General features: G+C 40.2%; 2 protein-coding genes and 1 long non-coding RNA gene across 5 annotated transcripts in view; 2 read left to right on the top strand and 1 right to left on the bottom strand.

The window, feature by feature from the left end:
- Positions 1-2,001, top strand: part of ABCD3 (ATP binding cassette subfamily D member 3) — a 94,573-nt gene extending 92,572 nt beyond the window's left edge. For all 3 annotated transcript variants that reach the window (XM_081305044.1, XM_081305045.1, XM_081305043.1), the window contains exon 23: positions 372-2,001. In XM_081305044.1, the coding sequence (XP_081161170.1) occupies positions 372-449 (78 nt within the window). In that variant the 3' untranslated portion in view covers positions 450-2,001. The remainder of the gene's footprint in view (positions 1-371) is intronic.
- Positions 2,002-14,678: 12,677 nt separating this feature from the next.
- On the bottom strand, positions 14,679-25,561 carry F3 (coagulation factor III, tissue factor). Its single transcript, XM_081308617.1, has 6 exons — positions 25,268-25,561; positions 24,026-24,131; positions 19,937-20,136; positions 17,681-17,859; positions 16,816-16,975; positions 14,679-15,644 (listed from the first exon to the last, which is right to left on the bottom strand). The coding sequence occupies exons 1-6, from the start codon at positions 25,365-25,367 to the stop codon at positions 15,508-15,510; spliced, it is 882 nt and encodes a 293-aa protein (XP_081164743.1). The 5' UTR covers positions 25,368-25,561; the 3' UTR covers positions 14,679-15,507.
- A 378-nt stretch (positions 25,562-25,939) lies between these two features.
- The window catches only part of LOC308657153, a 61,650-nt gene continuing 60,054 nt past the window's right edge, over positions 25,940-27,535 (top strand). Inside the window, exon 1 of the long non-coding RNA XR_014023859.1 lies at positions 25,940-26,370. This is a non-coding gene — a long non-coding RNA (uncharacterized lncRNA). The remainder of the gene's footprint in view (positions 26,371-27,535) is intronic.

Here is a 27,535-nt window from a genome sequence, read left to right as displayed (position 1 = left end):
TCAGGGTAGGTTATTTAGACACATTATATAGCCCTTTTTAAGTAAAAACAACAAGCGAAAAACATTAGAGATTCTTGCAAATTAAAAAAAAAAAAAAACCCAAGCAAGCAAAAGACCCATAAAGTTATTCTGAGCTGATCTAGGAAATCAGGTAAAAAAAGAAGACAGCCCTACTGAGCAGTCAGGGAGTGGCACAGGTCAGTCTACTGGTAGCTCCAGATCCTTGGTGCTTGAAGTATGGAAACATTCTAATTTGCGGGATGCATGTGGATTTGGTTACCTAAAAAGAATGTGAAAGCCTATATTTTATTCTTATAAAGAAAAGCACTATGTATTTTCTTAGTTACTGATTTTTCCCTTCTTTCCCATAGTACTACCTACATATGGATGGCAGAGGCAATTATGAATTCAAACAGATCACAGAAGATACAGTTGAGTTTGGCTCTTAGAGAAATCCGGAGTAACTGTACCTGCTTCAATGAAATCAAATAATTACAGAATACTCTTAGAAATACAAAGTGCATTGTAAAATAAAGTTGAGCTTGTTTTTTTTTTTAAAAAAAAAAAAAAACAAAACAACGAATTAACTAGGTAAAGTGTAATTGAGGACATATTAAAACATTTAATATTACATAGGATATTGCTAATTGTGTATATGTTGGTTTAATTATTAATATGTACTAAGAATGTCCTTATTCTTGTGGTTAAAAACCTGCCTAAATTAAATTGGGCTTAAATCAGTGTAATCTGATTCATCCTGGGATGTAAACCATTTGAAGTCAGCTAATCTGACTTTTATGGCTCTGTCTTTTCCTTCAGTGAAGAGCCCTGTTTAAAACTGGGGTCATCTCTTGTCCAGTTCAAACGAAGTAGTCTTGAGTTTCATTTTCTTGTGCCCCATGGTAATGGGAACCAAACGAATCACAGTATATTCTTAAAATGTATGACATCTCTTTGCTTAATGGCATTTATCACACAGTGGCAGATTTCTTTTGCTGCCAATTATACTCATTCCTTATATATGCCTTGGGGTGCATTTGACCCCAAGAGAGCCATTTGGACTTTCTTAAGCTAAATAATAAATGTGCCCTTCTCAATCTGCAGGATTGAGTTGTTTTGAGGGTTCTTTGTGGTGATGTAATGAAAGTGTATGTATAGTCTTGCCTAGAAGGGATGGTTACTACATGTCACACCTAGTCTTCCCAATGTTTGGGATATTAAAATGCAAAGTTCTTACGTGTCAAGCTCAAGGTCTTATAAGCAGTTTAGATCTTGAAGAAAATTGGACAGATTTGTGTGTTAGGAGCCTACTCTTTGGAAGCGTGATGGTCATATGGCCTTAGACTCCAGGTGAGCCATAGGAATGCACCACGTGAAACAATGCACTGAGTATGCAGGGCCATCACAGTCTCTGACCGTGATTTTATTTTGAAGAATATGTTAAAAATTATCACGCACATGGGTGAATTATGTTTCCTAGGTACTGGTTTATCTCTGAATCTTGAATAACTTTTTCACATTTGGGTTATTATATTAAAACTATCCTAAATGAATTTCAGTCCACCAAACCAACATTAATGATTACATGTATTATTTGCACAAGGAGAACTGAATCTGAGTATAATAAGCTAGACATGAATCAGTTTTATCAATGTGGGTTTGGAAAGGGGCATTTTATAATCTTGTTTCTGCAACTGATTTTATTTTTTGCAAAATTAACTAAAATCACTGACTACCGAAGTAAACTTGATGTACTGATTACATAATACATAACATTCAGTTTTTACCACTTCTCTTTAGCAAACTTGTATACTTATTTTCTGTTCAGATTAAAAAAAAAAAATCAGATACCCTATACAACCTTTGCTTGTTTTTTTTTTTGTTGTTGTTGTTGTTGTTATTGTTTGTTTATTTTTTTTTTATTCTGGTATCTAAATACTGGTGGTTCATGCATAGTTCATGTAGTCTTGACTTGAAAAAAACAAATAAATTAACATTCAGAAAGTACCTTCAAGCACATGTCTCTTTTTACAGTTTTGTTGAATTTGGTTTGTATGTGCATTCGTTTCTTTTTTAGAAAATCCTAATAAAATTTTCAGTGTACTGCTACTAAATACCTAGGAGACCTTGGCGCCCTAGGAAAGATTTTAAGACCCAGAAAGTGCAGATTTTCAGATTTCTGGGCTGCCTTGAATCTGCTAATGGAAGTGTCCTCCTGGATGTCTCCTGATTCCTTCTGTGATGGATTCTTGCCATCAAAAGGGAGGGGGGTCTTCTTTTTTCAATTTAACAAATATAGTGCCTCATCATTCAAGGTATAGAGGAAGAGCCTTCTGGAGAATCAGTGTACATTAACATGATGAGGTTCTCTGAAGGTCTAAGATGAAGAAAACCATTGTTTCCAAAACATGATTGCACAGTGTAACATCTTTCTCTACATAATTCCTAGGACCATCTTCTACACACTACATTGAGAAATAGCAATTTAATCTAAAGAATAAAAAATAAGAACTTTAGTCCATGAAAAGCATTCTGCAAACTAAGTATGTCACTTTGTATGCTAACACTTCTACCTTTTTTTTTTTTTTTTTTTTTTTGGTACTGGGGATTGAACCCAGTGGCACTTAACCATGAGCCACATCCTCAGCCCTTTTTATTTAGAGACAGGGTCTCACTGAGTTGCTCAGGACTTCACTAAGTTGCTGAGGCTAGCTTTGGACTCCTGATCCTCCTGCCTCAGCCTCCTGAGAGGCTGGGATTACAGCCATGCACCACCATGCCTGGCCCTCTACTTTTTATATAGTGAGAAAATATGTATGTAAATAACCATGGTGGTTTGCTATACATTGATAAAATATGTCCAAGGTTTGTCTCTTTCCCTCTCTTCTAGAGATTAACATTTGCCTTACACAACTGTGACAATCTTATAGCAACCGTCATTTCCACATGTAATTTTTTAACTTTGAAATTTGGTATTTAAAACCATAGTTTGTGCCTAAAAGCAGAGTGTATTTTCTTCTGTCAGATAGACTTTAGCATTGTTGATTTTTTGAAGCCGTTTACTTTTAAAAAACCTACATTAGTAATTTTTCCTTTGTGAAGGATCAAAATGTTCTTTTTTTTTATCATGAGCTTGTCACTTTTATTTTTTATTTTATTTTTTTTAGCTTGTCACTTTTAAAAGAAATCTAGTACTAAAAACCTGAGAAGCAGTTACTTATACCCACTAAGAGCAACTATTTTTAATTCTTAATTGGGGGTAATTCTTAATTTTTTTTTTAACAGTATGCCCGTAGCTATTGATTGATTTATTAATTTTAAACATTTCTTACCACCCATGTTTCTTCTACATTCTCCCTTTTGAATTAAATCATTTTAAAAGTTTGTAAACATTTTATTGCAGTACATATGCCAAAAAATTCATAAATTTGAGCTCAGTGAATTCTTAAGAAAATGTACTTTTTGAGAAGGTAAGGTATAAATAACCACCCCTCCAGCTCCCTTTATGTCTTTCCAATTCTTAGCCCCCAACTTCTATCACATAAACTAGTTTTGCCTGGTTTTGTATTTGATGTATATTAGATAGCCTTTCACTTATGATTTTGTTCTTTCAGTGTTGCGAGACTGAGCCATTGTGACAGTAGTTCCTTTGTTTATTGCTGTATAGTATTTAAACACATGAATAGGCCCTTACTTTTCATTCAGCCATTACCATTTTTGGTTTGGAGCTATTAAGAACAGTCTTTGTAAACATTTTAAATGTCTGGGCACATGGATCATTTTTGAAATGGAATATGCTCATCTTTGTAGTATACTGCTCAAGTTGTTCTTTTATACTCCATGAGAAGTGTAGAAGAACTCCAGTTTTCCCAGCCCTTGCTAATTCCTTGATATTGTCAGTGTTTTGTTTAGACTTATGTGTCTTTAGTCACCAGGTTAATCATTGTGGATTCATTTTGTATTTTCCCAATGACTATTGAAATTGAACTCATTTCATGTTTGTTAGCTGTCTAGATATCATCTTCTTTGAAGTGCCTGTTTAGTCTTTGGGCCCTCTTTCTAGAATGTCCTATTGATTCAGAGGTTTTGTATATATTCTGAGTATGAGTCCTTTTTTAGTATTTAAATGTTGTATCAAAGTAGACTGATTGTAAGACAATGAGCATTTGTAGAAATAAAGATTTTTTAATGACAGTAGGATCAAACAGTAATTAGTAACAATTCTCAATTTGTATGTACTTAATGTAGGCTCAAAACACATAAAACTGATAGGATTAAGGAAAATACATAAATCCACTGTTTTGGGGGAAGAGTAATGCCTTGTGGTAGCTGACAGAATAACTGAACCAAAACTAAGCCCCTATACATAAATAAACATAACCTACCTGACTGAACAGACATACATACCCAGCAAATGCAGAATTCATCCAACCCTGAACAGGATAGGTCCTTTCATTTATTTAAGACTTCTGGAATATTTTGTAGTTTTGTGTCTTTAATTTGCTTTATTTCTAAACATTTGAGGTTTGTTGATTTCAGTATCCGTGGGATCTGTTTAACATCTCATTTTCTAATTGTTGCTGTAATATAAAAATGCAGTTAATTTTTTTTATATTGGTCTTTGGAACAGATTGTTTCCTCCTCCTCCTCCACCTCTTCCTCTTTCTTCCCCTCTTCCCCCCTTGGTCCTGGGGATTGAACCCAAGGGTACTTTACTACTGAGCACATCCCCAGCCCATCATATTTTTATTTTGAGACAGGGTCTTACTAAGTTTCTTAGTACCTTGATAAATTACTGAGGGTGGCCTAGAACTTGTGATCCTCCTGTCTTGGCCACCTGAGCCACTGGGATTACATGTGCCACTATGCCCAGCTCACATACTCTACCGTGTGGTTGATATTCTCCGTGGTGAAGATCTTTGTTACCTCCCCTTGAACCTGCAGACTTTGGTAACTTCTTTTGGTAAGTTCAGGTACGCGAGAGGCAGACAGAAGATGAGATCATGAGGAGTGGGACATTCACCTAGAGGTGCGAGTCCCCTCTACCTTGGCTGCTGTCCAAGCACAGGGTTGTTGCATGAGAGAGGAAATCCCTCCTAAGAGTACCTTCCAGAGCTGGTGGCTCTGTCTGTTGGAGATGTCAGAATTTGAGTTTGGCACCAGCAAGCTTTGGGATGATGGTGCTAGCCCACTGTGAAGAAGTATATATGGGGCCTCTCTGACCCACTTATAGACTATTTTTGCAGCCAATAGAATGCAGAAGTTCTCACTAATTAGACAGTTAAATAATTTAACAATCAATTTACTTTCTGAAGAATATGTAGTATTGTTCTGTAGCACCAAGAAGAGAACAACATTCCTTTTCTACTTTTTTCCCTCTAAGTCTGATTTTCATTTTCTTAAACCTTGCCTTTTCTGCAGTAATTATAACAGTAATTCTCTATCGTCTCCAGTTGTGCCATCTATTGCCTCACTGTTGTGTTGCCCTCTGGAGATGTTCTTCCAGCCCTCTGTCCTGGACTTTAGGCTGGTGGTGCTGCATGCTGAAGTGTCAGCCCTACTCTGAGCTTGCTCCCTGGATCTCTAGGTTCCTCAGTTGACCATGTCTTGCAGCAACTTCCTGGAAAAGAGGGCAGGGGAAGGAAAAAGCTTGTACATTTGAAAATATCCATAGTCTGTTGTATATGTGGAAAGTGCAGCTGGGATAAATCTAATCTGAAGATGATTTCTCCTTAAATATTTTTATTGTCCTCTTATATTTTTATTTTTCATGTCCAATCTACTGTTGAGAAGTTTCAGTATATTGATTCTTCTTTGCACATGATGATTATGATTACCACTACTACTATTTCTCATCCTTCGTTTGACCCTTCCTACCTTAGTGTCTCTTCCCTGCCTTCCAAGAATGCTCGCTGCCCCATCTGGCAAGTCCTGGTGCCTGAGGCTCTGAGGAGCTCCTTGGCGGCAAGTTAATTTTCCTCCCTTTTATTCCTGTGCACATGTAAGGTGTGGAGTAACATCTCCCATTTTGTCCCTAAGGAATTAAACCTTTTGTATTTGCTTAATACCCTTATTGTGGAGTGTTGGGAAGGAAAGGAGAAACGTGTTTCATTTATAACCAGAAGCTCACAAAAGATTCTGAAGTCCCTGTGTTCTTTTTATATAAAAGATTGGTTATTCGCATTAAACAGTTTAATATATTTAAGAAAACTAAAATAAATAAAGGGCCTCAATTCTGGGGTGTTCTTTAGACTGTCACTTTCACAGTTATTATTTAGAGCTGACTCAGGATGTTTAATTTCTTAGAGCTTCCTGTTGGTGCAGGTGAAACTCCTTTTGGAAGTTCTTGAATGGAAGAGCTCAGTGATCTGATTATTATGGTTCAATTTTAAAAACAGACAGTCATCCTAAATTAAAAAAAAATAAGTTATAGCCAGTACTTTAAAAATATTTTTTGAAACATTAATTGGCCCCATTCTTTTTTTTAATCCAAACTCATTTTGCTAAATGACTGACTTTGGAATGCCTGAGGCAACAAAATGTCCAAACTTCATCCAACACACTCTTCTGTACTGTCTATGCCCAAGGTGCTGCTTGATGCACAAGCACCTTCCCTTCTTGGAACACTTCACTCTCTTTCCCTACTTTTCCTGGTGAACTGTGTCCTTCAGCTGAGATTTTAGAAAACTCTTTCAAGTCCAAGTTAGATGCAAATTACTTCAAACACTCTGCTTTCTCTATCATAACATTATCTGCTATTATAATGACTTATATGACATTTTGCTCTAAAATATGTAAGCTCCATAAGAGCTGAGGGTATAGCTATTATATTTTAATAAAATCCATAATGTCTGGCACATAGTAGATATTAATATTAGAATAAGTGAATCAATGAGTGAATTCAAATACATAAGCATGATTCTTGGCAAGGAAATCACAATCCAGAAATGGGACTCCAACAGGTGAATGACTGCTGTATGAGGTTAAGAATTGTACTAGATAGGACAAAGGGGAGGAAGGGGAAGGGAGGGGGAATAGGGGTAAGAAAGACGGTGGAATGGGATGGTCATCATTACCCTCAGTAAATGTATGAAGACATGAAGGATTTGACTCTACTTTGTGTACAACCAGAGATATGAAAAAATGTGCTTTATATGAGTAATATGAATTGTAATGCATTCTGTTATATATAACAAATTAAATTTTTTAAAAAAGATTAAAGAGTTGTAAGAGTGTAGCAAGCAATTAGTGAGGGTGCAATGGGAATCCACCAGTGGAGAGCTCTCTTGAGACCTAAGAAGCAAACAGTTTTAAAGGCAGGACCCAATGATCACAGGAATCAAGCAGGAAAATTTGTGATCTATAGAAAGGTGTTTATTAAGGCAGCGGTGCTCAAAGTATTGCCTCTGGGAAATGTGTGACATTTGCAATATGATCAGGACTCTCTTTTGGGCATGGATTAACAATTGGCTGATAAAATTTAATAAATGACATCTTGTTAAATCTATGCAATTTCTGTCCATTGATGGCATGTCTGTCTCACTTCTCCATCCCACTTCCCCCACCACCTTTGTGAAGGAAATCAAGGTGGTTGGTGTATATACAAATCATCTGGAAAGTGCAGATTCAGATTCAGTAGGTCTGGGTGGGGCCCTTGATGTCCATTTCTAACTAGCTGTCAAATGGTACTGAAACAACTGTCTCAGGCCACACTTCAAGTAGCAGCATCTGGAGTGGCTCCTTCAGCTGTGGGCTGAAGTGACCGTTGCAAGTAGAGTTGCAGAAACCTGGAAAAGATTGTCTGGTTCAATACTCCAACCACCCCTTCACTCATGTTCCTCATTCTAAACTATTTATAGGTATGGTATTTTGGCATTAATTTATGACTCCTTTAGACTGTTTTATAATCCAGTCTATGAATTTTCTGGTTAATCCATTTTGTTCCATCATCCCAAATAGGGAATGCCTATAAAATTTCAAATTGAGCAACAAATATACCACTTGGTAGTTTTTGAATAGTGATTATATATTTAGACATGTATTCATTTGAGAAAGTAAGGGATGAATGATTAGGGCATTTGAAACATCTTTAAATTCACTGAGAAAATGGCATGAACTTTGCTGCAAAAGTTACTTCTAACTGTTCAACTGAACAAAATGTTTCATACATAACTGATATGTAATAAATGCTCTCAGGAAAGTATTTTCTAGAACTACGTTGTCATTTTATTTGGAGGAACAAACTGTATTTCAAATTATCTGATTCTATATATTGTTCCAGTGTCCTATTTATAGGACAATATCTATTTTTGCTCTTAATGATAATAAAGAATATATAAACTCTAGATTATGATTTGCAACCTATTTTAATGCACCTTGTGTCAATTTTGTTGAAATATTTGCAGAATTGGAAACTTGGGACTTAAAGGGTTTTAAGTTGTATACTATTCTGAGGAACTGAAGATGGCGCCACAATCTTAAGTGATCAAGTTCACTTCCAGCCCAGATGCTGTTAATAATGGAAGAAATATTTCCTGCCCCTTGAGGGTAATGTCTCTTTTTTGACCTGAAGTATACTTGGAAAACACAAATTACTATGCAAGATGTTTCGTGACTCTTTGGTTGTTGGTTTTTAAGTATCAGGAATCTTTCTCATAAAGTTTTTTTTAGATCCCTATTTTAAAGTGTATTAATCTTTGTATTGCAATTTTTCAGTTTTACAATTCTTGGATTCTTTTCCTTTTTGTATTTTTTCATATCCCCTAGTAAGAGTGACTTTTAAAAATTGTTAATTATTAAAGCTCTAATAAAATAATCACAGAATTTAGATTAAAAGAGGCTGAAGATTTTTATACCATTTTGCTTAAACTTTCTTGAAAGAGTTCTTGCTCTTTGCAACAAGGAAAATCTTAACAGACCTATGTGTGACAAACCTTCATAAGGAGTGTGCAGTCTGTAGATGGAGGATCTTGTTTGTGCTTTTTCTGCACAGAGAATTTGTTTTGGCTTTAGAAGTGATTGTGTTCTGAACTCTCCATGGGACTGGGGATGCCAGATTTGGTCTATACCTGCTTCCAGCCTCTTTGCAGTAAACAGGAAAGAAGATTACCATCAAACAGGGAGGAGAGGTGGGAGGGAATGGGAGAGAAGGGGAATTGCACGGAAGATAGAAGGAGACCTGCATTGTTATACAAAAATACATATAAGAGGATGTGAGGGGAAGGGGAAAAAAAAAGAGAGAGAGAAATGAGTTATGTAGATGGGGTAGAGAGAGGGGAGGGGAGGGGAGGGGAGGGGGGATAGGAAGGGGATAGGAAGGGCAGCAGAATACAACAGACACTAGTATGGCAGTATGTATAAACGTGGCTGTATAATCAATGTGATCCTGCAATCTGTACACATGGGAATAATAAGAATTCATACCCCATTTGAATCAAATGTATGATATATGATATGACAAGATCAATGTAATGTTTTGAGCAACTAATAAATTTCTGATGTTTTAAAAAAAAAACAGGAAAGAGATATGGTAGTGAAGACGAGTTTCCTCTCGTTCTGGACAATCTGAAAAGGCAGGACTAAGTACATAGACAAGAGATTTAAAAGAGACATGGCCACAAGTAGCAATAAGGGTCCCCTGCCCCAGCTCACCATCCCTAGACACAAGGATTTCCTTATTAGAAGGAAAAGTTGGTGGGGAAACGGAGTGAGGTAGAGGGCAAGAACAGCAGTAGTGGGGTTGTGGACGTTGACACAACTCCAACGAAAAGGGATCTTTACTGGTGAAATCATCAAATTGCTGGGAATGGTTTCTACTGTCTGGTAGAAAGGGAGACTAAATTAAAAATTAAGTGTTAGAAAATGAAGCATGTTATGGTTACTGTGTACATGGACTGTGTACCCATTTGTACTATTATGGCGTCCTTGTGTGGGGGAAGTCATAAAAACCCATAGCTTTGGATCAGGGAGTAAGCAGCTCAATAGTGAAGGGCTGGGTGGTTGCCTGGGAGGGCAGGTCCCCTGGTGGGGCAGGGCTGAGCAGGAAGCTCTTGGTGCATGGACCAGCTTGTGCTGAGCAGCCCTTTGATCTTCACACAACAAGGGAAGCCACCAAGAAATTGGATGCTCTATTCTAAAAATTGGGGAGATCTTAGAAAGAAGGATCAGTATGGATTCCCATCCACCTCTTCCTTGAGGCCTTTATAGACCCCCATGGAAGAATGTCGTCATTCCCTTGGACTCCAAAAGAGAGAATGCTGGCAAAGGAGAGCTGGAGGAAAGCCTATGGAAGATTGTATATAGTGGGAGGTGTGGAGTCACTATTGGTCAGCAGGGGTGAGAGAGAAAAACCAGTCACAGTAAGGGAGAGGAGGGCAGGGTAGAACCTGCAGACACCTCTGCATTTGTCTCTTACTTCTTCTAACCATGCTAACCTTGTAATGGCTCCTGCATCACTTCTGTCTGAATTCTGTGCAGAGATCCCTTTTGGGATCTAATCTAGAATATGACTAAGAAGAAGATTCTGGAAAACATGGTTCCAGATTAGCCAGATTGCCACATAATAACCTTCCCTCCACTATCAATAGAACCAACCCTCTTGGAAAGTTGAGAGCAGTTCCCTTAAAGACAGAATTTATATTTTAAAAGGATTACTCTGGTTGGTATGAGAAAAATGGACTGTAGGAACGAACTGTGTCAACAGGGAGGCCAGCTAGGAGGCTACTGCCTTATCTAGTAGGAGAGAGAAGTGACTTGAAGCAGAGAGAGCAGAGGAGGAGTTGACTGTTGGAATTGGGACATACTTTAAAAATGGAGCTAGCATCTTGATTGATGGATTGAAAGCAGCAGTGTCAGGGATGGCACCAAAAAACTTGGCCTGAGCTGTGGGTGCAGCTGTTGGTGAAATAGGAAAGATAGGGGCTGGGGTTGTGGCTCAGCGGTGGAGCGCTTGCCTAGCACGTACGAGGCACTGGGTTCTATCCTCAGGACCACATAAAAATAAATAAATAAAATAAAGGTATCGTGTCCAACTACAACTAAAAAATGTTTTTAAAAAATGGGAAAGATAGGGAGATAAATGGTTTTGGGATCAGGAGAAATTAAAAATTTCTCTTTGGAAATACTGAGATGACAATGCCTGTTAGATACCAAATAAAGATGTTGTGGATGAAGTTCTACCTACAGTGCAATTCTGGAGTTTGGGAAGGAAGTTGGGGGTGGGGTGCATTTGGGAGCCAATAGTATATAGATGTTATGGGTGTGTAGTGTGAGAGAGCTGGATAAAAGAACATGGGCTTGGCTGTGTTGCCCAGAGAGGGATCATTGATGAAGAGTGGGATCAAGTGCTAAGAGAATCCACCATTTAGAAGTTGGAAAGCAGAGGGCGGTGTCCAAGAAGATATAGGAAATAAGAAGATCTAGGTTAGGGCTTTTACAGAGTAAGAAAGACTGCTTCTTTCTTTCTTTCTTTCTTTCTTTCTTTCTTTCTTTCTTTCTTTCTTTCTTTCTTTCTTCTTTACATACATAACAATAGTAGAATGTATTGCACTCATTATTACCCATTTACAGCACAATTTTTCGTAACTCTGTATATAAAGTATGTTCACGCCAAATTATGCCATTATACATGCACTCTCTTTTTTGCATTACAATTCTTAATACACATATATACCACAGTTTATCATTATCTCTGATTGTATATAAGATATATTGACATCAAATTCAAATCTTCATACATTTTTTTATATAAAGATGGGAGGAAGATTATTTCTAGATAAGGAAGACTGCTTCTTTAAGATAGGAAATAATACAGTATGTCTGTATTCTGACATACTGATCAGATAATAAGGGAGAAACTTAGAATGCTGGAAGGGGAATGCTTTTGGAGTAAAGTCATTAAGTAGTTGAGAAGGCATGAAAATGGCATGTTATTTTCCATTGTAAGTTTACATTCCAGGCACCTTCTTCCTTTGTGTTTATATGGCATGGTCAGTGCTTATACAGCATCACCCAAGCTTGCTTAAACAACTCATCAGATATGTGCAGTGAAAAGTCCATGGGTAGGGGCTGTGGGAAGGGCTTTGTCTAGTAGTTTGGTGATGTCACCAAAGATTTGGCTTGTTATCATCACTCTGTGAGACTCTCCAACACGTCAGCTCCTTTAAAAGCTGGTCCCAAAATGACTGCTTAAGCTCTGGGGGCCCCATGTTTCTTCCCAGTGTTTATCAAAAAGGAGAGCGTCCCTCCATTCCCAGAAAGGCTCTGAGTCTCAGTCTTCTTAGATATAGTCAGGTCGTGTGCCTAACCCATTTCTGCAGCCACAGAGAGGAAATGTGCTGATTGACAAAGCCAGAATCACCCAGATCCCAGGTGGAAAAGCAAGGGCTATGGGAAAGAACTAATATCCACCCAAAGCTGAATAAATGAATGAAATTCACTTTGTAACTGTAATGCACCTTCTTGGGAAATGCTTGGAAGAACGGAATGTTACATAGACATTTCCTAGAACAGGTAAGGAGGGTATTTGGGAATGAGTTTATCATTTGATGGATACAGATAATTGTTTATTTAATCGACAGTTATTTAGGTTACAGGCTCTCAACCATAACTAAGCTAAAATATGGATTTCATGAATATTGGTTTCTTATATAAAAGCCAAGTTTAGTCAGTAATCTAAGATGGAAAACTATCTCTTCAAAGCATGAATGTTTACTAACAATTAGGTTTATGAGGCATATTACAGGCCAGGTAATGAAGTATACTTTGGCTCACCAGAGGGCAGTATGGTTTTCTGCTCCAGTGCAAATTAATTGCACTGTTGGTTTTAGTAGCAGCTAAAAGGAGAGGTGTGGCAGCCGGAGTAGTGGTTAATGTTTGCAATGTGGAAGCTCTCTGAGCCTCGTGGTTCAGCCTCATTCAGGTTTATAATGAATTCCTTCCCTGTGAACAGCCAGATACTCACCTCATTAGTACCCAGACCTGCTTTCAGCCTGCCAAAACTTTCTACAGTGGGATAATTCAAATTCCTTAGATTATGAAGCCTGGGAATTGCATAATGCTATAATTATTCCTGGCAGGGAAGTGCCTGGTTAGTTAGACACCCACTCCTGTAGCTTGCTGTACTATTGTGGGGTACGCCGAGTTCTTTGTCCTGACCCATGTGAGCAGGAACTCAAGATAATGGTGCATGTGCCCTCCTCTGAGGACATGAACCCATACCTGGGTCCTCTCTCTTGTTCACTCTGCTTTCAGAGTGCAACAAAATGCTGCACCATTCAGCATAGGCAGCGACTGATAATGGTAAGCAAACCAAACTAACTAAATAAAAGGACTGCTGGTCTGTTTCCCTTAATTTCTCCCCCCCAAAATGTCTTTTTCCCATCCTTTCAGGCTACCATTTTTATGAGGACATCCGTTTCATTTTGCTTATTTTTCCTTTGGATATGATATTATATCCAACATTTCATACTTAGTTCTATTGACAGGCTTAGAATTCTTTGGTGCAAAGGAACAACATGGATTTAAAATTTACTGACAGCTGGATAGCAAACCGAGTCTTCACATATTTTAATACTTTCTTTGTGTCTTTGTGAGACCACTTACAGGTGGGTGTGCCATCTGGATATTTTTCCTAAATGACAGCAGCCAGCTTTCCACAGCAGGAAGCGAAAGCAGTTTTGTGACTCAGGTAGGTGCCAAGAACATTATTTTCATCTCATTAGAATCTTATTTCTATAACATGAGTCTGCTGCATGTGAATGGAGCACACTGTTTCACATTCTAGAGAGAAAGCCAGCTTGCTCAGCTGTGCATGTGCAGCCTCCCTAAAGGAGCAGTACACAGGCAGACACTCCGCCTGCCAAGAGTGCTCAATCTAGAGAACTCATTCCACTTCTCTCCTTATTTTTTAGTTTCCTTTTACCTAATTTTCTTTTTTTAATAGTTTTTTTTTTTTTTTTTGGTACCAGGGATTAAACTCGGGGGCACTCAACCACTGAGCCATATCCCCAACCCTATTTTGTATTTTATTTTGAAACAGGGTCTCACTGAGTTGTTTAATGGCTTGCCATTGCTGAGGCTGGCTTTGAACTTGCCATCCTTCAAGCCAGTTCAGGATCACAGGTGTGTGCCACTGTGCCCGGCTTACCTACTTTTCTTTTAACACAATGATCCAAATAATTTTTTCTCCTCTTTAATCATCATCCACAACTCCAACTAATGCCCATGAGAAGGAATCTCTCTAAAGTCTGCTCTAGGCCGCATCATTTTCTTCTTTCCTTTTAGAGCTATATCCTATCCATTGTCATTAGCTTGTGGTGCCTCTCAGGAGGCAGAGCGTGGGCATATGAAGACAAGTGACACAGCCAGTGCAGAGTATAAGTTTTAAGAGGTGATTGAAATCTTGAAGATGGGGCTGCCTGTCTCTACCACTTTTTTGTTTTTTACCTTTTCCCTGATCCAAATAGACTTCTCCTTTGTTTTGAGTCCTGCAATAAAGAGACACTATGGGAACCTATAGCCAACCTACAGTTACCAAAATATAGTACAAGTGAAAAATAAAGGTATGTTGTTAAAAGCCACTGAGATTTTTTAGGGTAATTTTCTTATTGTAACAGGGCTGACTAATGCAAATACCACATTGTAAATAATAAATGGAAGATATAATAAACACAATAGTCTCAATTTCCAATCACCTTTATTTCTATAAAAGTACATTAAATAAATTAACTCAATATATACAAATAGAACCTATATAAATAGAAAATCCCCATATACAAAACCTTTTTTAAAAAAAGTTATAAATATATACAGTGTTAACCACAGAAGTTTTAAGTACCTTAAATCATAAACTCTATGTAGTTTCTTTGTATAGTAGTCTTATAAAAATATAGTTAGCTGTCAAATGTCTAATTGACACCACGTAGTCAGTTAAAGTGCTAAACTGTAATGCATATTAGGAAAGTGTCCAACACAGAAGTCTCCTGCATTTAACATATTAAAATAAGTTTGCCAATTGCTTTCAACTTCCCAAAGTACTCCAACCAAAGAAAACAAAAAAGAAAAAGAACCTAAACACCATATTACAAAAGGACAGATGTATGTTAGAAAAGCCCACCCAATTTCCATCTTACTTTCCTATAGCATTTATAGTCAGCCTCTCAAAAAGCTCTCTACAAATTCACCCGGGATATTTTAAGGCATCTGTTCATTTGTTTCTGCTTGGATGAGCTAGTTTCTTCTTTAGTGTAGAATATACAATCTAAAGCATGATATGTGCAAAAGGTGCCATAGTGTTAAAATAAAAACGACTTGGAATTGGTTGTACCGTTCATTACATTCCAAAGTGACTAATGCTGATGTCAAAACCAGAATGCTAAGGTTTTGGGATCCAGCGGCCTTTGTGCTCCAAAGTACTCATTTGTGTTTCTGTATCTTCTATTGTCTTAAATGTTCTTGGTCACAGTGCAGTGTAGCAGGTACCTCAGTCAGCATTCCAGCGAGCCTTCTCTATGCAACATTTAGTGGCGAGTGCTCCTTCCCATTCTGCCCTCCTCTGGCCTTTCTGCACTTATACAGTGATAGAGACAGGATGATGATGATGATGATGACCACGAACACCACTGCTCCCACGATGAAGAACATTTCTGAAAAATAAAAAGAACCACATCAGTTTGGAGAGCTTGAATCCATTTACCAGTGGGAGAACTGAGAGCATGACCCCAAGTTACATCAATCCTTTTTTTTTTTTTTTGCACCTCACTAAGATTAGCAAAGAATTTGTCAAGTCTACATGTTTTTGAGGTTAAAAGTGTTAAATGGACCACTTAATAATGTTCACAGTCTAGAAAAGATACACATAGTTGGAAGTAAGAACAGCTGTTGGAAACAAGTAGCTAAAAATGAAGCTGAGTTTGGTGGCATTGATTCCTGTAGATGATTCAGTCTCACAGAAGAGGGAGACTGAAGTGCTACCAGCCTGCAGGTGAAGAGGAGAGGCAACTGGGTGATGTAGGTGGCCTTTGAAACACCTCCCAGGGGGCACATTTCAGCAGACAGAAGAGACAGGGTAGCAGAGACGTGGCTGTGCACAAAGGCAGAGGTGATAGAATTAGAGCAGGCTGTGGGTAGGATGGCCCAGAGGGGTTTGGTACCAAAGGGAAGGTGCCTTCTCTTGTCAACAGCAAAAACAGGAAAGAAAACTTCACTCAAAAGTGGTTTTTACAATTTAAAACCTTATATTACCAAGGAACTAGATCACCATAAGTGTCCTCTGACATTTGGGTCCCTGAAAATACTCAGAGCATTTCCCTTGGGAAGCCTAGAGAGAGACTCATAGGCTTTCCGCCTCAGGCACCTGTCATATCTCCCAGAGCCACATGTCTGGGCCCCAGCTGTGAGTGCACGTGCACACAGACATAGTGTGGTCCCTACTATGTGGCCCAACCTGGTACTCAGAAAGTCTACCAGGTATTGCTATAGTTGGTCCAGAAACCATTCCTCTAGGATCCAAAAGTCAGCAGGAAAAAAAAAAAAGAGCCCAAAGAAATCTGTGACTTGATGCTAAATCCTAAACAAAATCTATGTACCTAGTGCTCCACAGAGTTTGGCATGTGGTACATGCTCAGGAAAATACTTGCTAATACAAGGGAACAACACAGAATCACTTCTAAATGTCCCAAAGCCTGAGAGAACCTAAAACAAACCCTCAAATAGGGAAGGTAGTTTCTCTCTGAATGTTCAACAAAAGAAGTCCATCCTGACCCCGAGGTGGGGGCATCCAAGCCTCCTGGACAAATGACAGGCTGGGCCACTCACCTTTGAAGACACTTTTCTCTTGGCTCGTACACTCGATGAGGCTTTCTGGACTCTTCTGGTTAGTAGTTCGATATGGGATCACAGCTTGAACACTGAAACAGTAGTCTGTTCCTTTATCCACATCAATCAAAAACTCATTAGTGTCTGTTTTGGCTGCTTTCTGTGAAAAGATGAAAGGGCTCTTAATTCCTCCAGGCTCAGAGTGAATTCTTTCCCTTTTATTAAGTCACTGTGGAAGTAAAAACCTGGGCTCTAAGCAAAGCCCACGTGGACAGAGCTGACATAGGAAGGATTAGAAGTGACTTGGCTAACCAGTAATCCCTGATAACTACTAAGGATGACTTTTCCAAGACTAAGAAGATCCAATTTAAGCATCCAATCCAATGTAGTCCCTTTGAAAACTATCTACAGGAAAAGAAAGAAGGAAGGTTTAATTATTGAATAGAAAGTAAACTGGGAGGCTGGGGATGTAGCTCAGGGGTAGTCCTTGCCTAGCATGTGTGAGGCCCTGGGTTTGATCTCTGGTCCAGGTTAAAATTAAAAAAAAAGTAAAGTAAATTTTGTTTCTGGGATCCTCAATAGAAGAAGAAATGTGACATGTAAGAGCTGATAGAACCCTTAGAGAAGATCTGGTCCAGTCCCTTGGCTGAGGGTCCTGGGTTTCCAAGGTGGCTCTGCCTAAAGTGACAAATCAGCTCAGAATCACAGGTAGAACCAAGACCTGTTTTCCCTTCCCCTTCTACTTTACCCACTATCCTTTCAACCACTCCTGTTCTGCTGTGTTTGAATTGGGGAAGAAGTGGGCTATAAAAATCAAGGATCCACAATTTAAAACAAGACATAAAAGCAAGTGAAAAATTCTCACCTTTCCTGTGCTTCCAGCTTTCCAATAAGAAAGTATATAACTTAAGTCCCTGCCAAAGACATCCCGGAGGCTTAGGAATGTGTTATTCCTTCTGACTAATGTCCGTGCATCTTGTATTGTCACATTCAGTTTTGTCCCAACTTGTTCAAAACTCTGAATTGTTGGCTGTCCAAGTTTTGCTGAAATGTAGAAAATGATCTTGGTTGAGACCAAAGAAGTCTATACAAAGTAAACCTCATCTAGCTGTCACAGTTAACAGCTCTATTGTCTCGTATAAAACACTCAAGAATCAACTCCGCAGGCATCAGCCGTCCTGGTGGCCCCAGAGCTGAATGCTAAGACATTCCCTGGCAGTGCTGCCCCGAGGGAATACAAAGGGCGCCTCAGAGGAATTTTTAAATTTCCTTATAGTCAGTCACATTAGAAAAAGTAAAATGAAACAGGTGAAGTTAATTTTAGTAACAGACGTTAGCACACTATACCTCCACTATTATCATTTTAAGATGTAGTTGACACAAAAACTTGTGAAATATTTTACATTTTTAAAAATTCAGTGTGTGTTTTATACTTCCAGCATTAGCCATATTTTAAGTGGTCATGGCTACCATACTGAAGAGTGTGCAGTTGTGAAAGTTCCCACAGTTTATGCACAAAAAGTTGGGGGGGGGACTGTGGGAAGGCCTCAGAAATGTCCTTGGTATGTCAAGGAATCTGTTTTAACCTCTAGGTCCTTGCAATGGCTCATTTTTCTCATGTGCTTTAGTTGAATAATAGTAAAACACATCCCATTTAACATCCATTTCCTGCAAGTCACAGGGCAAAGTATGTGTGTGTGCATGCAAAAAATATTTTCTGGTTTTTTTTTTTTTTTTTGGTTATGGGGATCCAACCCAAGGACACTCAACCACTGAGCCACACCTCCAGCCTGCTTTGTTTATATTTTATTTAGAGACAGGATCTTGCTAAGTTGGTTAGGGCCTTGCTAAGTTGCTGAGGCTGGTTTTGAACTCCCAATCCTTCTATCTCAGTCTCCTGAGCTGCTGGGATTACAGGCATGTGCCATCATACCTGGCTAATATTTTCTATCTTGTACTCACAAAGACTTGGATCACCAAGACTCAACAACTATAGGAGGAAATTATGAAAATGTCATCAACTAAGGGATAGTGAGTACCAATGATCCTGTAGTTATGGGAGGGGGCTTGGCTTTATCTATGCTTTAGCCCGGTGCCACAGAGATGCACAGCTATGGCACTGAGTTTGGAGACAGAGTCTTGCCAATAGGGGCCCTGGAAGGTGGCCACATTCATCTGGGGTAATGAGACTGGCAAAGTAGATACAGAAGGAAAAGACTGGTTGATTGTCTCTCTAACCCTTCTCACCATCCCTACCTGGAGCACCCTTCACCATCACAGAGTAGCCAGAGGGGTATATATGAAAACATCAATAATATACACTTTCATTCTAACCAGCAAGCTTTAAAAGAAAAGCTGATTTCACTCTTCTTAATATGGTACACATGTTTATTTAAAATGCCTAGCTCAGAACCATAGTTGTGATAAAAAATATTTGATTCTGCTACTTGGCAGGAATTCTCTGCATTCCCTCCTTAGATCCCAGGGATGGCTTCCTAGAGGAAGACAGACAGGAAAGCATCCCACATTTTCAAAACCAGCATGAGGGAGGCAGGGTGAGAGCCACCTCTAGTAAGTGCAAGATCAATGACACAGGCCAAGAGCTGGCACATCATGGGACTCAAGTTCAAATGATTGAAATAGGTCAGCACAGGCTCAAAGGGAAACTGTGGTTTCTTCATGAATTAGTGACCATTTGGGGAATTTCCTAAACTGGGATTTCTGGTCTGATGATAGGACAGATGGGGTGTGATATGTATGGTGGGGAAAGCTGAAAGTCACTCATGGCCACATATGTTCAGCTGGTTGCTTGTAGGGACTGGGGGCAGACCAGTGGAGAAAGTTACTTGATGATACTATTATCAACTCCAAAATTCACATTCTGTGAACCTCCTGCCACATCTGGAGTAAGTGAGGAGGGCTGTGGCACCTGCCAGTTTCTGAGAAAAAAAGGTGTGGTTGTGGATATATATTTTATCTAGTGGCCCCTAGGGGTCAATTTAAGGAGTTTGTGCAATCACTGATAAATCTTGCTGGACTTCTATTAGTATCTTAGGTCAAGTGGGAAGGATATCTAGATAGTCAGAACAAGAATAAAGGTATTACAAACTGAGCTACTTACTTTCCAGGTAAGGTACAAACTTTGGGGCATTTTGAAGGACAGGGTCCCTGGCAGAACCAGTGGTATCTAAGTCCCGTGGCAGGAGGGAAAGGACCCTTGCAGAATATGTCTGCTGCACATCCTGCACAATCTCATCAGTGAGGTCACATTCTGTGTCTGTCGTGTAGAAGCATTTGCCCTTCCAATCCCCTGTTCCAGCACTAGAGGAAGGAAGGAAGAAAAAGAAATGGAATGTAACAAGCTGCATACAACAAGACTGCTGGCTTTCGCTGTGGTGTTCAGTGCTAATGACAAGTGCATCCGTAACCTGTCCCTCAGAGGCTTGTGAGTGTCTGCAGCACCTTGAGTGGCTGACTTTACAGAGAAGGCAACTGAGAGAGGGAGACTGGATGACTTGTTCAGAACCACACCTACACTTGGAACCACTCAGCTATTTGACTCCTGAGTCTGTGTTCTGAACCATGTTGTTAAATATCTCTTATAGTGGACATGCTCTGTTGTAGTTACTTGGGAGAAAGTTTTGCAAGTTTTCCACTCAACTTTTCATTATAGTCTACTTTCTATACGTTACATTCTGTTATTACATCATATTCTACATTCTATGTAGAACATTGTCTGTGTGGTAATAATTCATCTATTAATATATTCTGTATCATTCTATTATCATCATTATTTGTGTGGTTAATAATCATTTATTGGGACAGGATTGTAGCTTAGTGGTAGAGGGCTTGACTACCATGCGTGAGGCACTGGGTTAGATCCCCCGCACCGTGTCCTGTCTAAAAATATAAATATATATATATATATATAATCATTTATTGACTCTGCTGTTTGCCCAATACTATACTGGGCCTTTTACACATGTTACTTCATTTGATCTATTCCTTCCAAGAAAGTACTGGATTTTTTCTTTTTTAACATATGGGAACATGGAAGATGGAAGACACTAATTTTCCAAAGTCACATGGCTAAAGAGTGGCAGAGCTGTTGGGTCTGTTGGTCTCATTATACTATATGCTAGATGTAAATACAAGATGTGAACACATCTTATCAAAAATTACAGAATAACAATACAGTTAGTATCTACTTAGTAAAGTCTTAAGACTACGAGGCTAAAAGATCTTTCTTTCGTAAGATACCATCGAATAGGAAATGATTTAAAGAACTTTACTAAAAATGAAATTCTCCTAAGGGACCCAAACCATCACAGGTTAACAATCACTGCATCCTGATCCACACATTCCCATCCCAGGTGAAGGGACATAAGTCACTGCTCTGCCCTTCATCCTGCCAGAGTCTGACCCATTATTTGAGGACAAGCTCCTAAGCCCCTTCCTCCAGGAATCTCCAAATTGAACACTGTGCTCAGCATCAATCTCTCCCTTCCTTGTCCCCTGGCACCATACTGCCACTCATGCACTTAATATGGCACCGTCTCTTTGTACTTGGCTCTTGTGTTCCTTCCCAAGCTGCAGGGCTTGGGGACGTTTCTGTGAATAGCACGGTCTACCTTTACAGGTTGAATTAATAAATCATTAGGGGCATATGGATTCAACTGTCTAAATCCATGCATAAGAGCCATAAATGTGTATTCTTTAAAACTTGGAATTAAATGACCAATCTAAAAGAATTCGGGTGAGCACATTTTTTTTTATCCTAAAATTCACAAACTAAAGTTGATATAGGAATGTTTTTTATTTTTTAAAAATTTCTGTAATAAACATAGGCTATTTGTTTCAGAATGACCCAAGTGAATTTTCATCCTCTTTGGAAGAGTGCATGGGAATGTGGTGATTCCTCTCCATTGCTATGGCAAACAAGCCATTCAGCTAGCTGAACTCTGCAGCGACATACTGTCTGAGAGACGCGGTGTTTAGTTGCTCCCAACTCATAAGCAGGGACCATATGCTCTTGGGCAAAATTTAGCACAAAGGCCTATATTACAGTAAGTAGTGAAATCCTGTCAATGTGTAATGAAGGAGCAATTCTCTAGAAGGGGCCTCTGTATACCATAAACAGCATTAGCACCTTAAGAGCCTTTGAGGTTCCTCTAGGTATTGCACAATTCCCAGATTTGGAAATAACCAAAGCCCCTCCTGAATTAATACAAATTCCAACAGAATACAGGCCATCACTGAGTTGCAGGTTGTTTTCAGGAAGTTTTTAAACTCAGTTTTAGTATTCAGAACATCCCCGGAATCAGTATTACAGGCGATGGTCTGGTGCAGAGGCCTGAGCTGGTGACAATTCCCACCCACCACTGAAACCTGCTTCCAAAGGGGAAAATGCAGCTGGAGCTCTGCATAGGGACTTTAGGGGGACAGTGTGGCCCTTTGATAGAGCCAGACTTCTGGGTGAGGGCAGTGGGCATGGAAGGGTGGCTAAAGATAAGATGCTTCCTAAAGGGAGGAAAATGGGAGGGAAGGGAAGCCCACCAAGGAGATATGCTGGGCCAGGCCTTCCCTCTTCCTCCTAGTTTTGTGGCCACACTTAAGACTGGAAGAGCCCCTAGTCCAGGGTCTCAGGAAACTGGAACTCCAGGCCCGAGAGGGCACTCCCACCCACCAGCACAGGCATCATAGATCCTTCACCTTCCAGAGTAACAGAATCCTGATCTAGACAATGACTGCTGTGATCTTCTCAGCCTAGGAATCCAGTTTGCTCGTGGGGAGATGAAAGAAGCACTCAGAACTCAGACTGTGGCTGATGGAAATACTCAGAGGCCCTCCAGCAGCAAGACCATGGGGAGACAGACCTGCTGGCAGGGCCAACTTCCCCATACCTGAGGTCTGATGTAGGCAGGTCAAGAGTCATGCTCATTTAAATAATGGCAGCTTTTAAAAGTCCAAGAACTTAAGAGTTGACTAAGGCTAATGTTTCAAATTCAAGTAAATCATAAGTATATTTTCATAAGTATATTTAGCATTCTTCCCAAAATCTATTTTTTGTCATCCAGAAGAAAAGAGTTTATTAAGGTCTACTTAAGGTCCTTATCAAAGAAATTAATTACTATTTTTTTAATTAGTAGAAGCTGATTTGACAAGTTTGACTATAATCTTGGGTTATGAAATTGCTCGCTCTCTCTATGTATGGAGCACATAGATACATGCATTCATGCATGAATGCAAATTATCTTCCCTAATGATTTGGCAATAGTTGTCATAGAGTTCATTTTGAAAAACAAAAATATCCACCTAAAAGACCCACCCTGTTCCTAGGAGCTGCATCTTAATGCTATAGAAGTCTGACACAAGTCCACAAAATAACAAAACCGTAACACACTTTTAATTTTTGCCAGTGATACATTTGTTTCTTTATACAATTAGTGTTAAAAATAATTTCCATAGCAGCTGTCCTCTATTTCTTAAAATCTCTACCAAGCCTCCCAGGACATTTTAGCAAAAGCTTGCCCCGGATATGGTGAAAACCATCAAGGAAAACATGTGGCACACCCTGGACATTTAAATCAAATATGCTTAGACTGGCTCCTGGGGAGAGCTGTCAATTAGAGATGAGGCTTGAATGAGCCAATGAGCCCCAGACAGCTGAAGGTGTAGACAATGAAGTCCTTTAGCAGTATTTCTGTGTGGCTCAGTGAGTCAGGAATTTGGCTTCCTCTGAGATCATGTATGCAACCAAATTTCGATTCAGAGTCCAAAGATTAATGAATCAACCACTGCTTAAGGGCAATGTATACATTGGAATTGGAATTCCTCCCCACCTTTTCCCTAACAAGTTGGATGCAGCTTAGTCTAGACAGCAAAGCAAAAAGACATCTATGTTTAGATGAGATTAGTTATCACTGATATTAAAGCACAGGATCAGCACCTGCTCAGGATGGTTCACCTCTCTACAGTTTATACTCTGCTTATGAATTTTCTCATCATTTCCAAAAACAATGAAAACATTATGTAAGTTTAAGGTCCAGAAATGTTGAGGCTTGAAAGAGCACGACACTGGCCAGCAAATTATCATGTATGCCCTCTTTTTTGTCATTGCTAAATAACCTCATCCAGTCTAAAGTCAGCATTTATATTCAGAGCAGAAACATCAAAAATCTTAATTCTCTCTCTTTTGGACCTAACTTACCTTATCTGAACAGTGTAGACATAATTGACGGGTTTGGGTTCCCACTCCAAAATTGTCTTGAAATTAGTTGATTTCCAAGTTAAATTATATGCTCTAACTGGAGTGCCTTCAAACAACAGAGAAAGAGCTATTATTACATGTACCTCTCAGTCCATAACTTTGTGCTAACAGTATAAAACATCTTCTCAGCCTCCCATCACTATAAACTTTACATTTTTGTTTCAACTGCAAAAGTTTTGCATTTGAATTATTAAGAGGGGAGAAAAAACACTTTTCAAATTTTCTCTAGACCCAGAATTTCCTCTTGGCAAGATCCACCTTTCTATGGAAACAGGCAAGGATCTTGAAATCCTCATTTGGAATTATTCAGAAAGCCCTGTCATGACTTGACTTGGAAGCACAGCCCAGGAGCCACGGAGAAACGCACAACTCAGGGTCAACTCACCACAGAAGGATAGCTAGGAAGAATTTTCAGTGAGTTAGGAAAATGGTAGATCCCACATGTGTAAGAGTTAGGAATGCATACAAATGAAAAAAGTCAAACTTGACCTTTTCCATTTTATCCAAAACATTTCTATCCTGAAACTTTCACTGAGATCAAGATGGACATGGTGGCCGGTCTGCTGGATGTATTATATTAGGATGCTTTATTAAGGTCTTCTCTGCTGATACTCTAAAGGAGGAAATCTCTGCCCAGCCCCAAAAGGCACGGGATAGGCACACTGTCATGCATAATCCAATCTTAGCGACACTGTACAGCAGGATTGCTTCTATCCAATTTTAAAACAAAGACCACAAAAGAAAGACCAGGGGTGCTCTTTATTAAGGGAAGATGAACACACATTGAAAGATAATATTTAAATCATTCTTCGCATGTCAACCTGTGCGGATACGGACCACGTCTCAACACAGTCAAGGTCGCAACTCATTAGGAAGCTTTTTACTCAAAATTAAAGCGGGATCCCAAAATCCGCTTATACAAATAATGGACACACCAAGCTAAGCATCTCTAACGTAAGGCGAAACGGGTCTGGGACACATAACCATTTCGCAACTCTCGCCCGTGCGCCTCGCAGCACGGGTTCATTCAAACCCGGCGAGGTGAGCCCTGCGGAGCTCCGCGGGAGCCGGGGTGGGAGGCACCCTGCGGCGCCGCGGGAACCCGGGCAGCGCGCTCCCAGGACTGACCCTTCTCTCCCGCGGGCGGCGCGCCTCCCGCTTCCTTGAATGGAAGCCACTCACCTGTACCACCCGCCACCTGGGCAAGGACCCAGCCGAGCAGAAGCGTCCGTGTAAACAATGTCTCTAGGCGCGGGAGCCGGAGCCAGGCAGGGCTCGCCATGTCCACCAGCGGGCTGCGAGGTCGGGAGGACTCCAAGGCGCCTCGGAGGCTGGAGAGGCTGGGCTGCAGGCGCTGTGGGGTGAACAGAAGGAGCAAAGGGGGTACGGGGAACACTGAGTCTGCCCCAGCTCGTGAGGGGTGCTCTATAAAGAGGCGCGCGCCCCGGGCTCCCCGCCCCCGCCGCTCTTTCCCGACTCCCCGCCCCGCGCCCAGGTCACTGGCCGCCGCGGTGGGCGGCCCCTGGCGAATCCACACCCCTGCCCCGCCTTCTCCCTCGTAGGAAACTCCGGGACCCTGCAAGGAATGACTCACCCGTGATTCAATTGCGCCGCCGAGCGCCAAAATGCCTTTTGGCGGAGGCGGGTCCAGGTGCTGAGAGAACCCGGGCTCCGGGCATCCCCCGTCTCCCAGTCTTCGGTCCGGGTGGCCCGCACGTCTGTGGGGGGGGGGGGGGAAGGCGCGTTGGAAAAGAGTTCTTGAGTTAGAGGGAAGGGATCCTTGCCTTCTATTTGGCGATCGTGTCGTCTGTGCTGGTGGGAGCGGAAGCGTTTGCAACATTTCGTAGAAAGCAAGGGTTCAGGACTCCGCTAAGGTAGAGAGGGCATTTCCCGCGACCTGGCGCATGCGGGACTGAGGCTTTGCTCGTGCGGCAAAGTAACTGCGTGGTGGGACTTGTCATGAGCAAGTCCCATTCCCAGCGACGATCTCCTCGTTTTCCTGAGGAGCAAGGACCTCTGTCCTGCCTGCCAAACAGGGCTTTTAGGATCGCATTATATAAGGGTGATGAAAATGCACATGTTTGCTGTGGACATAAACGGCCCTCAGCCCACAGGTCCGAAGGCCAGTTGTCCCAGACGCCGTGGAGTCCAACTCGGATAGTGAATGAGGACGAGCAGCCTCAAATCTGGCAGTTTGCCTCTGGGAGAATTTCAGTGTGACATCTGCAGCCCTGTGGTTCCAGAAAAGATGGTTCTCACGTTGAAGAAGACATCTGTGGGATTGAGTGAGTTCCTTCCAAGTGTAGAGAAACCAAAAATGAAATTGAAAAATATGATCCGACTTTCAGGCTACTTGGTATTCCCCACCCCCACCCGCTTTTGTTTGTTTATTTGTTTGTTGTTAAACTCCCCTGAGACTTGGTATTGAACCCAGGGCTTTGCACATACTAAACTCACAGTCTGTCGCTGAGTCCTGTGCCACTAATGTTAAATTTTGTATTTTTTTTTTCTGAATAATTTTCCTGTTTCCTCTTCTGGGCTTTGCTGTGAAGTTGTCAGGCGTAAAAATGTTAACTATTATCCTTTTTGTGTGGTATCTTACACCATCTTGTCAACAAAGGGTCTCCCATCACTCCTTTGTTTTTACTTTGTAGTTGCCTACAGATAGTATTGGAGATTCTTGGAGAGTGGAGTTTGTGAAGTCAGCTTTGCCTTTTAGTATATACTAGACACACATTTCCATATAAATCTGCTGAGGCATAGTATTAAAAATTAATTTTGAACAAAGTAAACCTTGCAAAATTTTAATTTTCTCCCCTTGCCTGAGTGGAGGGAACACAGGCTTAGCATTTGCAGTCCTTCCTAGAAGTGGAAAACTGTGCTTACTGGTTTCCTCTTTGAGCTCTCCTCCAGCTCTAAAACCCACAAAATTTATATTTGCAAAACTAAGCCTGCAATACGCCTTTTTGCAGTCTCTGGCCAGAGTCATTTTCCCTACTGGGATCTTCAGCCTCACCTGGGGTGGATTCTTTGCTCTCTAGTTAAAGGTCAAAAAAATTGTTACACTTCAACCAATTTTTCCAAGACCCAAGAAACTGTTCCTCCCTGTGCAGAGAAATTCCATTTGGAGTTAACTAAATGTCCAGAAATCATATGAAATAATTTTAAGCAATGTCAAGATCAACCATTTGATAATAAAAATATGTGACACAAAGTGCCATAAATATTGATGAATTAGATGAATATTTATTTGCATATCCATTGTCAGGCAGGGAAGAGAAGAATATTCAGGGTGTTTGAATAGATTTTTTAGTAAATATGAAATATGGTTCTTTGCTGAAATTACTACTATTTTCAAGAAGAGGAGGAAGAAAACTGGTCATAGTAAGTCATATTTCAAAGCAAAGTTTTTCTCCAGTTGGTGAGATTGTGGCCAGGTGATTTCTAGAA

The sequence above is a fragment of the Spermophilus citellus genome (genome assembly GCF_964194105.1).
Source record: "Spermophilus citellus genome assembly, chromosome: 9".
NCBI classification, from domain to species: Eukaryota; Metazoa; Chordata; class Mammalia; order Rodentia; family Sciuridae; genus Spermophilus; species Spermophilus citellus.
Note: the sequence above shows the minus strand (reverse complement) of the source record. Positions and strands in the feature narration are given on the sequence as shown.